General features: G+C 40.2%; 1 protein-coding gene across 1 annotated transcript in view; it reads left to right on the top strand.

Annotated features, from left to right (window-relative positions):
• LOC105495133 (complement C8 alpha chain) overlaps positions 1-16,677 on the top strand; it is a 63,098-nt gene that overhangs the window by 25,907 nt on the left and 20,514 nt on the right. The window contains exons 5-7 of the mRNA XM_011764364.2: positions 572-761; positions 2,571-2,771; positions 4,874-5,114. Of these exons, the coding sequence (XP_011762666.2) occupies positions 572-761; positions 2,571-2,771; positions 4,874-5,114 (632 nt within the window). The remainder of the gene's footprint in view (positions 1-571; positions 762-2,570; positions 2,772-4,873; positions 5,115-16,677) is intronic.

Genomic DNA, 16,677 nt, shown 5'->3' with positions numbered 1-16,677 from the left:
CAGAGAGGCTAAATGATATGCCTGAGGTCACACAGCTAGATGTGGCAGAGATGGGAAATGAGCCCAGACTGTCTGGCTGCTGCCCTTGGATTCATGATAATTGCACATATTCTTCTCTAACTTATTCAGCAAATATTTAGGGCTGCTTGTGTGGCAGTATGATTCTAGATGCTAAATAGGACTGTCTAGATGATCTAGATAAAGGAAAACTGAAGGCTCAGGCCAGCCCATTTAGTCTCCAAGTGTTACCTAAAGTGGCCCATAAGCTACTTGGAGGAACCCCAGGACTCCACAGAACATAGATTGAGAAACTATTACTTGAACCAGCTACAACATCTTTCAGAAGATGACATTATATGCCACCTTGCCTTTCTAATTCTCTCTCCTAAAAGCTGCTTTTGCTTTTTAATTTCCAACTTTTATTTTAAGTTCAGGGGTACATATGCGGGATGTGCAGGTTTGTTACATAGGAAAACGTGTGCCATGGTGGTTTAATACACAGATCATCCCATCACCCAGGTATAAAACCCAGCATCCGCTAGCTATTTAGAAGTTGCTTTGTTCAATGTAGGTACAATATCCTGACCCAGGAAGATGCTCAGAGTGTGTACGATGCCACTTACTATGGGGGCCAGTGTGAGACGGTATACAATGGGGAATGGAGGGAGCTTCGATATGACCCCACGTGTGAACGTCTTTACTATGGAGATGATGAGAAATACTTTCGGAAACCCTACAACTTCCTGAAGTACCACTTTGAAGTAAGTCTGAACACGGAGGCTCTCAGGCCACTGTGGTGTAGGTGGCAGAGAGGCAGAGGCTTATTGGTGGAGATGGCTTGCTCTGGAAGCTTTTGTTTTCTATAGTTTGCTGGTGGCTGGAGTCTCCTTCATACCCATCCCCACACATACTTAGTGTTGAAGGGTGCTGAGAGGCAGATCATAAATGTGGCTACCCACCTGTTAAATCTTGGCTCCATTCCAAAATCAGTAAAATAGATCTGAGGCCCTATTCTCTGGGCTGCCAATCAGAAGACCTATTTCCAAGTTGTGGTTCTGTTAGACTATATACAAGACTGTTAGCAGCTAACCCACTGCCCTCCTTGGGCCCAGTTTTCTAATCTGTAGAGTGTAGGGCAGGACAAGGCGTAGATGAGCAGGATTCTGAGACCTATACTTTCGTTTCACCAAAGGCATCTCACGCTGATCATTTTCATGTCTTGGCTCTTTGTATGTGATTTTGTGTGAAGCAAAGGTTCTTCTGTATAAAAATGCTTGCAAATTGCTGACAATCACTAAGACCCTCTCCATCTCTACGATTTGGTGGTCTCTTGGTCACTTGGAGCTCATGATCAGTCAAGAGCCTACTCGTGGCCATTAATTTTCTTACCCCTCATCCTTTGGGTGAAACATCCACATGGCAAACATCATTGAATGCTTAACATGTGTCAGATCTTCTACTTTCACACAAATTGTCCCATTTAACCCTCACAACACAATGGGATAGATATTATCATTGTCTCATTTTAGATATTAAGAAAAAGAAACACAAAGGGAGAAAGTGTCAGGATCAAACTCCACTGCAGTTGGTGGCAGAGATAAGACTTAAACCCAGATCTGTCTGAATTAAGTCCAGGCTGCACAGCATTTAGAGGAGGAGATAGATTATTCACTTCTAGAGGGAGATAGTAGGATCCTAGGATTCTGAACAAAATACTGACAGAAAATAAGGCCAAGCTTATAGGGTCTGTTTTTAAGAAGTTTTCTCCCCCAACCCCACTCCAACCTCTACTCTCTATCAGACCAATGGTAAACCAATGTGGAAGACATAAACAACGCCATGTTCCTAATCTCGAGGAAGGTCTTGGGCCTATGTATCAGCAAGATGAACTAAGTGCTTTGGGAACAAAGAATTCTCAAATCTCAGCAGCTGAAGCAACAACGCCTTGCTTATGCTACTTGTCCACCCTAAGGTAGAAAGGAAACTGACCATCACAGTCACTCAGGGACTCAAGGTAATGGAGGCAGAGCAAACTACTCACAGGCTCCTAAGGCTTACTTCATTGACTCAAACAAGGCCAAGCCCAGGCCTCAGTTCAAGTCAGCAGAGAAATGAAATCCTGTATACCACTGCCTAAGACAATCATAATCTGCAGGTTTCCTTTGCTTCTTTCCTCCCAGGCTCCTGCCCATATGTGGCTTTCTGTATCTCACTATTGCAAAGACAAGCAGCCAGCCTTCTCTCCTAGAAGGATAAGCCAGCCAGAAAGAAATCCATGCTCAGAGCAATATAGCATTTGATCAGAATCATCTGTGTGTGTGCGTGTGCGTGTGTGTGTGTGCAAGCACATGTGGTATATAAATGTTTTATCAGTACCACTAAACACTAACAATGCTATGATTTCTATATTTTAATAAGTATCAGTCTAATGACTGGATTGCCTTATAAAAGAATTGCCTACCATAATCTAAAATTTTAGATATTTTACCAAGCAAAGATTTAAGTATTAAATATGAATTGAGAAATGGCTCTATGTGCACAAAGCTAACATCCATTCATTTTTTTTTCAGGCCCTGGCAGATACTGGAATCTCCTCAGAGTTGTATGATAATGCAAATGACCTTCTTTCTAAAGTTAGAAAAGACAAGTCTGACTCATTTGGAGTGACCATCGGCATAGGCCCAGCTGGCAGCCCTTTAATGGTGGGTGTAGGTGTATCCAAGTCAGAAGATGCTTCATTCTTGAAAGAATTAAACAAGTATAATGAGAAGGTATTCAAACATAATGTCTGTGTCTCACAGTATTCCATAATATACACTGAACACGTATTACCTTAATTGCATTAAAAAGTACAGTAGTAATTGAACCTTAATTTGCTTGTGTAATTGGAAATGTCTGATCAGTGGTAATCAGGTTTGTTTTTCTTATTACGCTTTTGCACACAGAATCATCACAAAGGGAATAAAATTGAATGATAAGACTAGGATTCTTATCACTTTGCCCCCCCCCCCTTCCTTTTTCGTGGTTACCTGGAGCATAGAGGGAAATGTGTAGAATGGTAATGTTTTAAGAGAAACAGCTGGACCCTCTAAATTTCGCTTGGAAGAATTGTAAAGCAAGCCTTGCTTTTCCAAAAAGATAGAAGGGCTGGTATGCCAGAAAAAAAAATTTCATTTTTCCAGCAAACCTTCACCATTAAGTGCCTATCATCCTGAGGGGTCAAGAAACGCTTCCTTGAGGAAAGAACATTCATCTAAGCTTAGATCTAAAGATTAGTACAAATTGTCCAGACAAAGGGAGACAGAAGTTGGCAGAAGGATGCTGTAGACATGGAAATCAGCATGTGCGAGGGACTGGAGATGAGGAAGCCACACAAAAACTTGGGATTGAAAGTACTTCAGCCAGCTGAAACACAGGGTGGGAAAGGAAAACAGGGAGTGGTGAGGTTGGAGAGGTAATCAGGTGGCCAGGGGAATATTTATTGAATTAATTAGAAGCTTACTAAAAATTCTCAATAGCATTAATACCAAGACTATGGATCCAGTTGGGGTTCAAAAATTATCTTGAATGATGAAAATATAGTTATAAAAATTAACTTACTCAACACACATAAATTGAGTCCTAGAGCTTTGCCGAAGAATTAGCTATTGAACTGAAGGTAAAGTCCTATATTGTTCTAAGAGTTATCTGTAGCATGTTAATATGGACTTTTCTAAAAGCATGTGGACTCCTCAAAATTCCATCATCACTTTGAATCAAGGTTTCTATTGCCTGAAAGTAAAGCCCATAGGTGGCCATCTTCCTGTAAAACCAATCCAAAATTCTTCCAGTGCTATCTCTTTTTTTTATATCTATAAGGACCCTGCTTTTCTTTATTACTTAGTTAAGATTACTATTGGAATATGAACTCCAGGGGGGCAGGAGCCTATCTCATGCAAGATTATGTCCTCTGCACCTAGTGTAATGCATGCTGCTATAGGCATTGTAGATCTTTGCTCAATAACTCCAATTGAATGACATTTCAGCATGTCATTAAAGATATCTTAAACACAATTTTTAATGGATACTTAATATTAGCATAGGAAGTTTCCCAATGCAATGCTTTGATTAGCACTGGGAGAAGTGTGGGGGTGGGAATGGATTGGGCAAAGAACAGAAGGGTGAAGCACAATGAAGAAACCATTGTAGTAGCTCACCCAGGTGAGAGTTGATGAGAACTTGACCTAGGCAGGGGCAGTGGGAACAGAGATGGAGGTGTGGGGCAAGTCTGGCATACATTGGTACCTAATGTGAAATATGGTAGTACTCCGTTACATGTATTTGTGAAATACGGTAGTACTCCGTTACATGTATTTGTAGCCAGCCCAGGCTGGCTACTCCTCTTCTTCATATGTGTGTTTATATATATGTATTTCTTACAGCTACTAAAAGCTGACTTTTTGCATTATTTCGATTTATTTATTTATTAATTTATTTTATTTTGTTTTATTTTATTTTATTTTATTTTATTTATTTATTTTTTTTTTTGAGATGGAGTTTTGCTCTGTCGCCAGGCTGGAGCGATCTTGGCTCACCGCAACCTCTGACTCCCTGATTCAAGCGATTCTCCTGCCTCAGCCTCCCGAGTAGCTGGGATTACAGGCATGCACCACCACGCACAGCTAATTTTTGTGTTTTTAGTGGAGATGGGGTTTCACCATGTTGGCCAGGATGGTCTCAATCTCCTGACCTCGTGATCCGCCAGCTTCGGCCTCCCGAAGTGCTGGGATTACAGGCATGAGCCATCATGCCCAGCAACCTTTTGCATTATTTCTAATGGTAACATATATGCTCTCTTTTTTCCTTTGCTTTATTCAATGGCGGTTGTTGGCAGAAATTCATTTTCATGAGAATCTTCACAAAGGTGCAGACTGCCCATTTTAAGATGAGGAGGGACAACATTATGCTGGATGAAGGAATGCTGCAGTCATTAATGGAGCTTCCAGATCAGTACAATTATGGCATGTATGCCAAGTTCATCAATGACTATGGCACCCATTACATCACATCTGGATCCATGGGTGGCACTTATGAATATATCCTGGTGATTGACAAAGCAAAAATGGAATCTCTTGGTAAGTAAAGCAGCTCTATGTACACGGTAGTCAACACAGACACCAAGTCATGGTTTAAAGTTTTCTAAGCACTGACTATGAGCCATGGGTGATCTCATTTAGTTTTTAGGACAACTCTATAGGATAGAATAAGTATTATTATTCCCAGGGAACTGAGATCCAGAAGAGTGAGACTTGCTAATAAGCACCACAAACAGGATTTGAGCTCAGACTTGTCTAGCCCCCTGAAACTATATGCTTCCTATTGTATCATAGTTACTTTTATTAAAAAAAAAAATTGGGGGCATTTTTGTTAATTAAAATGTGAAAACTTGTTTTAAATGTAGTATTATTGGTTAATGGAACTACCACACAGTCAGTCAGTGAAGCTAGAAACTTAGATTCATCTCAGACTCCTCCTTCTCCTTCACTCCGGTAGATCTCTAAGGCGCTTCAGTTCTCTCTGATTCTTCTGCTGTCCTCCATCTCCACTCCTGCTGAGGTAAGCTGGGGTCTCATCTTTCACTTGTTACTGCATCAGCTCCCAAATGGTCTCTGGCGGCGGGCTCACCCCTTCCAACCTATTCTTGATAATTGCCACCAGATGAATCTTTCTACTTCTCAGATCTGATTATATCACTTCCTTGCTTAACATCTTGAATGGCTAAGAATAAAGACTATTAGCATCGACCACATTAATGATATTACTCCAACCTAGGAGAACAGTGGTTCTCAAAGCGTGGGCCCCAACTGTCAGAATAGCATCACCTGGGAACTTGTTAGAAATGTAAATTCTCAGGTCGCCATCCCAAATCTAACTAAATCAAAAACTGGGAATGGGCCCAGCTGTCTGTGTTTTAACAAGTTCGCCAGGTGATTCTGATGCTACTACAGTTTGAGAACCACTGACCTCTTCAATGAGTGACAGGAAGGATGAGAGATCTATCCATATTGCAAAGCCAAGTTCAAATTCCCAGCTTTAAGAAGTTTCCTAGACTGCACCAGCCCAGGCTGGCTACTCCTCTTCTTCAATACTTACATAAAATTCCACACTGGGTAGTCTTTAAAAAATAATTTTCCAGTAATGGGATTGCTGGGTCAAATGGTATTTCTGGTTCTAGATCCTTGAGGAATTGCCACACTATTTTCCACAATGGTTGAACTAATTTACACTCCCACCAACAGTGTAAAAGCATTCTTGTTTCTCCACATCCTCTCCAGCATTGGTTGTTTCTTGAGTTTTTAATGATTACCATCCTAACTGGCATGAGATGGTATCTCATTGTGGTTTTGATTTGCATTTCTCTAATGACCAGTGATGATGAGCTTTTTTTCATATGATTGTTGGCCACATAAATGTCTTCTTTTGAGAAGTGTCTGCTCATTTCCTTTGCTCACTTTCTAATGGGATTGTCTTTTTCTTGCAAATTTATTTAAGTTCCTTGCAGATTCTGGATATTAGCCCTTTGTCAGATGGATAGATTGCAAAATTTTTCTCCCATCCAAAGGATTATAAATCATTGTACTATAAAGACAGATGCACAAGTATGTTTACTGCAACATTATTCACAATAACAAAGACTTGTAACCAAACCAAATGCCCATCAATAATAGACTGGATAAAGAAAATGTGGCACTTATACCCCATGGAATACTATGCCGCCATAAAAAAGGATGAGTTCATGTCCTTTGCAGGGACATGGATGAAACTGGAAACCATCATTCTCAGCAAACTAACACAGGAACAGAAAACCAAACACCACATGTTCTCACTCATAAGTGGGAGTTGAACAATGAGAACACATGAATACAGGGAGGGGAACATCACACACCAGGGCCTGTCGGGGGTGGGAGGCTAGGGGAGGAATAGCATTAGGAGAAATACCTAATGTAGATGACAGGTTGATAGGTGCAGCAAACCACCATGGCACGTGTATGCCTGTGTAACAAACCTGCACATTCTGCACATGTATTCCAGAACTTAAAGTATAAAAAAAAATTTCCAAATGTTAGTATTATCTTCCTTATCCAGATAGCAAGATATTTGAAACCAAGTATCATGCCTGCCACTTTTCTATCTCTTTAACACTCAACATAGGGTTTAATACATAGTGTTCAAAACAAGACAGGAAGTTTGAGATGAAGCATTAATTTAGATTCCTGGCTGGAATCATTCATTAATTCATCCGTCTACATGTTCATTTAAAAAAATAATGCAACTGCTCTGTTGAGTATCCATTCTGTGTTTGTGCTAGGGATATGATGATGAACAAATCTAAATACGGTTCCTACCCTGTTGCATTACAGTATTTTTCAAACTACATGTTGCAAGCCAATTGTAGTTCTCAAAATCAATGTATATGGATCACAAGAAAAGTTGTGAACTACAACAAAGGACAGAATAGAAAATATCATAGTGGATTATAGGCACTAAAGATAAATTATTACTTCAAGAAATCTTTTCCAGTTAAATAAAAACATGCATATTTATATTGTATCATGATGCAATATAAGTAGCCTACAATGGATGTAAAATATGTAAAATGTAAAATAAGCATTTAAAAACTTTACTCAAGTGGGTCTTTTAAGAATCATTCAAAAACATGAGGAAGGAAAAAAGAGTTAACATTTGTTGAGCACCTACTAGGCTTCAGGAGCTATTTTACATATTCTCATTTAATTTTCTTGACACCACTTAGAGATTGGTGTTATCCAAGTTTTAGCTACATAAATGCTGTGGCTCATCAGAGAGGCTAATTACTTAGTCCAGGCCTGCCAGAATCTAGGGTCAGAGCCCTGGGCCTCTGGTCTTCCACCATGTGGTTGTGGTATAGCCTTTCATTTGGGCTCCCGTCTTTGGGGCTGGATTGCTAATTAATTGCCTGGGGTATCTGGTGGCCCCTCCTCTTTAAAATCTGTGAAGCTGAAATGGGCTTCCAATGTGGTTAATATTCAAAAGGAGCCCACCGACAAATTGTCCCAGGGATAATTACCTCAGCTCTGTTTATAGAAAACCATATGTCGATAATAGCACAATTTGCTATTTGTGAAGAGCTGATTTTCTATAAATCCGGAAAGTTAGTGTTGCTTTTCTATAAATATGGAAATGTGCTAATCATCACCTCATCTGCTGGAGACCGCTAATAAATCAGAATGTCATTTACATATTAACCTACAAAGAACAAAAATATCTACCTTCTTTCCCTTTGACAAACAGAATCACACACACCCTTTCTCCATTTTGATGTTTGCTATATTGGGTTGGTGCAAAAGTAATTGAAGTTTTTGCCATTAGAAACTACAACTTTTGCCTCAATCTAATAGCTTTCTCTCTGTCTTATTCTCTTTCCCTCTGTCTCATTCCCTTTCTTTCTAGGTACTTTTCTCTCTCCCTTTTCTCTTTCCTCTTTGTCACTGTCTTTTTCTCTCTCTATGTATCTCTGATCTACATGCCGTTAATGTATATTCTATTAAGTGGTTGTTTCTAAGAGACATCCTGTGTGGTGAACATTCATGTCTGCAAAGGGCTGAGCTTGGCATGGAATGATTTAAGTGAACATCCTCACTGGTTTGCTCTGGGGGAATCTTTTGTCCTTGGGTTTGCTCAGATCCTCTCTGGGTTCATCCCAGAGGATGCACGAGGCTGTTTTCTTCTAATGTGCCCTTTAGATCAAATACTTCTCCCCCAAAGACAGCATGAAACCATGCATCAAAAATCAAGGGAAGTCTTGGATGTTAGGGAGGTGACGTTAGACTTCAATGAGATCCTAACATTTCCTCAAGGGCTGTGACTGACAGCTTTCTACCTTCTGCAGGTATCAGTACAGTTTGGGGCTTAAATTTCTGGATTTAGATTTTGTTTCCCTCCTTCATTCCTTCTTTGGAGCTCTCATTATTTGTCTTTGTATCAAGGTATACAGAAGAGAAATAGTGTATTCCGCATTCTGACTTCTCTGGTTACAGAGCTGCCAATATATGTTGGACAGGTCAAGTACTTCAATGCCATTGTTCTGTTCAGTTGGATGTTCCCAGCCTCCTTTGCACGTGCTGTTCTCTCATCCCCCAATGCTCTCTTCCCTGTCTTGCCAACCTGACAAACTTCAGCTCATCCTTCTGAACCTTGGAGGGGCATCCCCACCTCTGTGAAACCTGCTCTGATATTGCTCCACCCCTTCTCCCATAGTTTCATTTGTTTATACATTCATTCACTCAGCCATGTCCATTGAGTTTGTATCATGTGTGAAAAGAACAAAATCAGTATGGTCCCTGTTCTTGCAAAGCTTACGATCCAGTGGAGGAAACAAAATAAACAGCCAAAGTCCAAATATCATCGTTGGTCCTTTTTTACTTCCTGGCCCCATCAGCAACATATGTTGACTTTACTTCTAAAGCATATGCATCACCTGTTGTCCCTCTATTACTGTCTCACTTGTCCAAGCCACCATTGTCTCTCACCTGGATACTGCAAGAGTATGGTGGTCTCTTATTCTCTTTCTTTGTTGTTGTTGTTGTTGCAGGTGTTGTCGTCATTGTTGCTCCTGTAACTCTCTGGCACTCCAAGCTTACTTCAGTCTAGAGTCTTTGTATTAGCTGTCTTCTTTGCTGGAACCACCCTTTCCTCTGATGTTTGTATAACAGTATTCTTATCATTTGGATCTCCTTAAGTGTCACCTTTTCAGGGAGACCTTTCCTGACCATGTAGTTAAGTTTCTCTTTGTTATATCACCCTATTTTAATTATCATCAAATCAGTAGCCCCCATGCTCATAGACTTATTTGTTTATTGTCGATCTCCTCTTTCTAGAATGTTCATTCCAATCATTTTTGTTTATTGCTGCATATTCATTTCCTAGACTATAGTAGGGACTTAATAACTTGTGAATTAATTGATCAATATGTAATTGCAAATTGTGATAAAAACCATGTAGAAAATGAACAGGTTGTAAAAATAGAGACTAACTTCAGGGGGTGAGGGAGGATATTCACTTAGTTTGGGATGATCTGGGAAAGTCTCTTTGAAGAAGTGAAATCCAAACTGAGATGAGATCCAAAGGATAAGGAAATGCGAAAGACAAGGGTGGAGGCATCCCGGGTGAGTGGACAGCTTGTACAAAGGCCCTGCCTGAGGAAAGAGCATGGTGTGTTTGTGAAGGGAAAGAAGGCATGTGTGACCGAAGCCTTGGAATAGGGGAATAATAGCAGAAACTGAGGTTGGAAGAAGCCAAGAGGTGTCAGAGAGTCTTTCTGGCCATAGTAAGAAGTATGGACTATATTTGCAGTGGCAGAGAAACTACTGCAGGGTCATCAACAGGGCAGTGCTTGGTCTAATCAATGGGTAGCAGATCATTCTACTGCCAGGTAGAACACAGATTAGAGGAGCAGGAGCGGACTCAGGAAGAACAGTTAGGGGCATTGCTGATATCCAGGCAAGGAATAAAGAATGGATGTGAAAGAATATGATAGATATGGGATGTATTTTTAAAGTAGAATTTAAGGAATTTATAGATAGACTGGGCGTGGGTTGTGAGGTATGAATTACTCCTTTTCTAAATTGAATTTTTATCATAGACACACGAGTGTGTGTGTGTGCACACATACACACATTAAGGTGAGAAGGACAGGATGTGCTTACCTGAAGGTGCCATCTTCGTGGTAAAGACAGCCCGCAGGCATTTGGAAATATGGTAGGGATTCTGGGGGCAAAGAAAGGACTTTAAATATACATACATATTTAAATGCATATTATAATAATTGCAATTATATATTTGTCTCTTCTACAGACTATGAACTTTGACGTACAAGTCCTAGGCCTGTTGTCCTTGGGGTATTTTTTTGAATCTAGCACAAGCCTGAGACCACAGTAGTGCACCATGAATACTCATTGAGCTGCATTCCCCTTGCTTCTTCTACTCCTCCAACTCTTACCATCATGTGAATGACCTCCACATTTCCATGTAGAGTCCTCTTTCTTCTCCAGAATCCCTACTCATATTTTCATATGCCTGTGAGTATCTCCACCAGGAAGCTGGCACCTCCAGGCAATAACATTCATTTCCTTCTCACCCCAAACCCTTCAAGCATTTCTTCCTGAATTATTTCTCTATAGAGACACCACCATCCTCCCAGTTTACTTGACATAGAGAGGTGGAAAAATAATTGACTATTTATTATGTGCTAAGCTCCATACCAAGTCTCCTCACCTAAGATTGACAATGATCCTGTGAGGGTGGCATGGTTTTCTCATTTTTACAGATGGAAGAAACAAGGCAAAAAAGTCATATCACTAATAAGTGAAAAACATACAAAGTGAGTTAAAATCCAGGGTTCTTTCTTTTTCATCTCGGTTGCCTTTATTGGGACTCACAACCTGGGAAAAATTCTGTCTCTTCCCTCTCTCCCCCTACATATCTCATTAGTCACCTCCTCCGTATCCACAATCCATCCCTTTCTCTCCATTCCCGATACCACTGATGACCATGCTATGCCATTTTTTTCTGCAGTTTCCCTCCAGCTAAGCAGACATGCAGAATGAGAAATGTATCAGAGGTTAGATGGATATTTCATAAATGCCTTTGGAACAAAGTTGGTGGTGGTCTGCTCCAGACCCCTTCGGTGGCTCAAGTAGATAGGACCTGACACATTTGTCTCAGCTTTTGTGCCCTGGGTCCCTCAAAATGCAACATGAAGTAGAATGCTTCCTACCGGTTAAAGAATCTCAGGGAGTCTGATCGGACACCTCTATCAGGGATGCTGTAATAGAAATCCTGCATAGAATAGAAAGTTAAACTGCTATGATTCTTGGCCTTATTGAAAGGACTTTGCAAAGACCTCACAGAAAATGACTTATGTTGATGATTTGCTCACAAAAACAACAGTAGCCATTCTGCCACCCTATCAAAGACAGCAGTCCCCATCAAAGATGGCAGGCAGTGTCGTAGTGGAAAAAATTATTTTCCCTGAGATATCTTTTTTTTAAAATCTAGGCTCTACCATTCAGAAGCTGTTACATCACATTTCTGAGTCTCAGTTTTTCCATGACTAAGGTAGAGATTGTCATAACTACTTTAAAAGTCTATTGTGAGAATTAACCAAGATAGTCATGGAAAGCACTGTGATACCTTAAATACTGTCCAAGCAACACTTACTATTATGGATTATAATTTCAGGTGGAGTCAGTAAGTACTAAAGCCATTTTGATCAAGCTCTGTGAAATTAAGAAACATGCCAGTGACATGGTAGCAAGGAGTCCACTCTTTGAAGTCAGATACATCTGGGTGGGGATCTTGGTTCTATCATTTAGTAGCTGTATGATTTTGATTGAGGAACAACACTTAATTTCTCTGAGCCTCAGCTTCTTCAAGATCCAAATAAGAATGATAACAAGGGTTTGTTTGGTTGAGAATAATCCTATGTACATGTTGCATGATAAGTGTTTAATAGATATTTATTCCCTTTAATGAACGATATGAATATAGCACAGTGGTTGGAAACATGGACTCTGCCACTTACTATGTAGTCATGGGCAGATCATTTAATCATCTTAAGTTTCAATTTCCTTGCCTGCAAGCTGGAAATACTGTCATCTACCTCATAGAGTGGTTGGTTGTGAGGAATAAGTGAACTTATTTTGTACCCACATTCCAATAAGCACTCAATAAATTTCAACTGCTGAAGTAGGTTCTGAGTCAGATTGCCTGATTCAAGTCCTATCTCTGCCCTTTATTAGTCGTGTGACCCACAGACAAAGTAGTTAACCTCGCTGTGCCTCAGTTTCCTCTTCTAAATGAGTCAATGACAGTACATACTTCATAGGATTATTGTAAACTTGAGGGGAAACAATCTATGTGAGCATGTGGCTTACTGCCTGACACAGGGTAAGAGTTCAAAAATGTTACCTATTATTGCTGTATGATGTTGGTGTTATTATTACCACATTTTTATTATTCCCAAATTTACAGTTATCAACTCTGGAATGTTAACGGTTCTCTCATCTGTAAAGTGGGGATAAGAGGAAGATCTGTCTTCCAGGGTTCTGCAATCACTCAGCTCTGAAGCATTGCTCAACCGGGAGGAAAATCATTATCATGATGTCCAGCCTACAGTGGCTGGTACATTTGCTGTGGACTTGGAGCCTCAGCAATCATGCCTCCTCCTCCACCTGCCCATTTCTTTGATCAAGGTCATTCATTTCTGTCTCCAGAGCTTCATCCAGTGTTGGAGGGACCACTCTTCCCATTTATCAAGGTCACTTTGAATTCTCATCACTATCTTTCAAAGTGTTAACAACTCTGCTCAAATCAGTGCCTGCTTTCCATCATCCCTGACCCTGATTGATGCCAGATAACAGTGACCCTGGGAAAGACCCTTCCAGCAAGAGTGCAGTACATCCAACCCATTATTGATCATCTTCTTCCAGTCAGGGCTTGTGGACCAGCCAGTCTACCACCTAACACACAATGTCTAAATAGCTACAGGGACAGAATTTAAAACCTCACTAAAGTTAATGCCAATTATAGCTCTACATCCTCTTCCTCCTCCCTCCCTGCCTTCCTGTATTTCATTTATTCCTTTAGCCTTTCCCGCGGCAAACATTTATAAAGTACACATAACATGGGAAACACTGTCTAGATACCAAGATGCTTAATACATGGTCTCTCTCATCAGGGATCTCATAGAAAGTAAAGGGGTTTCTCTTTGTCATAATCATCTGATTATGATCCGGGATAATTTACTCTGTGGACAGCCAAATTTGTTACCACCCAAAGTGAACAAGCAATTTATTTTCTTATTCACTATTTGGTTTTAATAAAATGTATTTACATAAAATAACATCTACTACTTGTAGAGCATAACACATTTACATCCGGCATTCAAATTCATCCTCATAATAACTTTATGAGGAATTATATTATTATTTTCCCCAGTTTTGTAGAAAGAAAGTTGAAATCCAAAGAGCTTAAGTAAATGGTTCAGTGTGACTCACTTAGTATTGAACCTGGGTCTTCTGATTTAGATTCTGTATGTCTTCCAAGTACTCATCCCCTTTTCCATACATTCTGTCATTCATTCTGATACTATATGCGAGAGGCTTAGGCTCTAGCAGTGGTGGTAAGACAGCCAAGATTTACTGAGTATTTACTGTGTGGTAGACACTGGGGTAAACACTTTAAATGCACCATCTCATTTAATTATCAGGAGAGACCTCTGAAGAGGACACTATTGTATAATCTCCAATCCACAAAAGAAGAACTGAGACTCAGTTATTCTCTGTTAAATAGCTTGCTCAAGGCCACATAGCTATTAATTGGTGAAGTCAAACTCAAGAAACTGTAATGTTAAGCAACGTGCGATAATGTCTCAAGGAGGTCTTAACCTAGGATATTTCAAACTGCAGACCATAACCCATTATTAGTAGATTGTAAAAGAAATTTAGTGGGTCATGATCAGCATTTAAAAAATAAAATATAATAGAATGCAAAATATCAGAGTATATCATATAAAGTGTAGTTAAGCACTGAAACTTCTTTTAAGCCAAGCACAGTGGCTACTTCTTGTAATCCTAGCATTTTTGGAGGCCAAGGCTGGAGGATCATTTGAGCCCAAGAGTTTGAGACCAGCCTGGGCAATACAGGGAGACCACATCTCTATAAAAATTAAACAAACAAACAAAAAACTAGTCAGGCATGGTACATGCACCTGTAGTCCTGGCTACTTAGGAGGCTGTGGGAGGATCACTTGAGCCTGGGAGGTCAAGGTTGCAGTGAGCCAAGATCACACCACTGCACTCCAGCCTGGATGACAGAGAGAGGCCATGTCTCAAAAAGAAAAGAAAAGATACTTCTTTTAAATGACTGTGTAGACTGGATCATGATGTGAAATGTATTTCTTACTTCGAGAGTGGTCAAGAAAGTGTTAAAAACACAGTCTTAACTCAGTGTGCTCCACTAACTATAAAAGCATATTTAATTACTTTAAATAAAGGAAAAATCATCAATAGCCCTAAGGGAGGCATTGGAACGTGTATTAATCAGGTTCTCCAGACAAACAGAACTACTAGAATACCTGTATCTCTATTATTAATCTTTATGTAACATGTATATATAATATAAAGAGATTGATTACAATGAATTGGTTCATGTGATATGGAGTCCGACAAGTCCCAATATCTGCTGTCGGCAAGCTGGACACCCAGGAGGGCTGCTGGTTTCATTTCAGTCCAAGTCTAAAGGCCTGAGAACCTGGACAGCCAGTGATGTATTTCCAGCCTGAAGGCCAGCAGGCTTGAGACCTTGGAAGAGCTGACATTTCCATTCAAGTCCAAGGGCAGGAAATAAAAGCCAATGTTCCAGGTTAAAGAAAGGAAGAATCTTCTCTTATTCAGAGGAGGGTCAGTCTTTTTGTTCTAGTCAGGCCTTCAATTGATTGCATGAGGCCCATGCGCATTAGAAAGGGCAGTTTACTTTATTAAGTCTAGCACTTTAAATGTCAATCTCACCCAGAAACACCCAGAATAATGTTTGATCAAATACCTGGGCATTCCATGGCCCAGTCAACTTGACACAGGAAATTAACCATCACAGGAAGATAGACAGGTGGGAAAGCTGGAAGCAGATGTCAATAACAACTGTGGAGCTAGGTCTGGAAAGTCTCATGGAATCAAATGGTTCCAAGAGTGTATCTCAGTGGAAATAGAGGAATAAGCATCATCGGGTTCTAACTCTGTGGCAGGCGGCACGCTGAGCCCTCTGATGCACATCATCTCATCCAAGCCTTGTGGCAACCCTTTGAGCTCTATTTTATGGCTGTCTGCATTTTACAGATGAGGACCACCAGGCATTGAAAGGCAAGATGACCTGTCCAAGGTGACACAGCTGGTCAGAGGCAGGGTGAGGTTTGAAACCAGGTTTCTAATTCCAAGTGCAATGTTTCTTGCAGTAAACCTAAGTATTTTCTTTCATTTATTTTCCTTTCTAAGAGCATCAAACTGTTGTGATAGCTTTGAAAGCGAGTAAATTGGGTTTTAAAAATAATTAAGGGAATACTATTTTCTATATCCATTTCTAAATGTAATGTTGGGTCAGTTTGACCCATTGATGGGGAATTGTAACTGGGAGAATTGTTAATGTTTAAACTGACAAGCACGTGATTGTTCTAAAACTTAAGTACAGACTCAGAGCCAGGAACAAGCAGTGTGCTGACTGGTGAACCTCAGAGACTTGCAGGTCAGAAGAAGCATCTAAGCCAGGGATGTCAAGTGGTCTTAATAGCAAATGCTACCTAGACTGCTGAGTTGAAGATTGAAACACAAGATATGGGCTCAGCCAGAAAGTGCTATGATCAATTAGTGATGTCTGCCAGAGGCTGGGAACTGAGGGCAACAGGGCTCTTGGGCTGTGTATTTACTATACAGTTATTAAAATAAGACAAAGGCAGCCCAGATGTTTAAGCCACATGCAGGAGTGATTGGGGTGGGATAGACATTTAATCAAACTCCCTTAAATTACCATCACATTTATATATCATGGCTGATTGTTTGATTATAACTCCCTTTCAGGACAATTCTGAGTAGAGCATTTACGCTTGTT

Source organism: Macaca nemestrina, chromosome 1, assembly GCF_043159975.1.
Source record: "Macaca nemestrina isolate mMacNem1 chromosome 1, mMacNem.hap1, whole genome shotgun sequence".
NCBI classification, from domain to species: Eukaryota; Metazoa; Chordata; class Mammalia; order Primates; family Cercopithecidae; genus Macaca; species Macaca nemestrina.
Note: the sequence above shows the minus strand (reverse complement) of the source record. Positions and strands in the feature narration are given on the sequence as shown.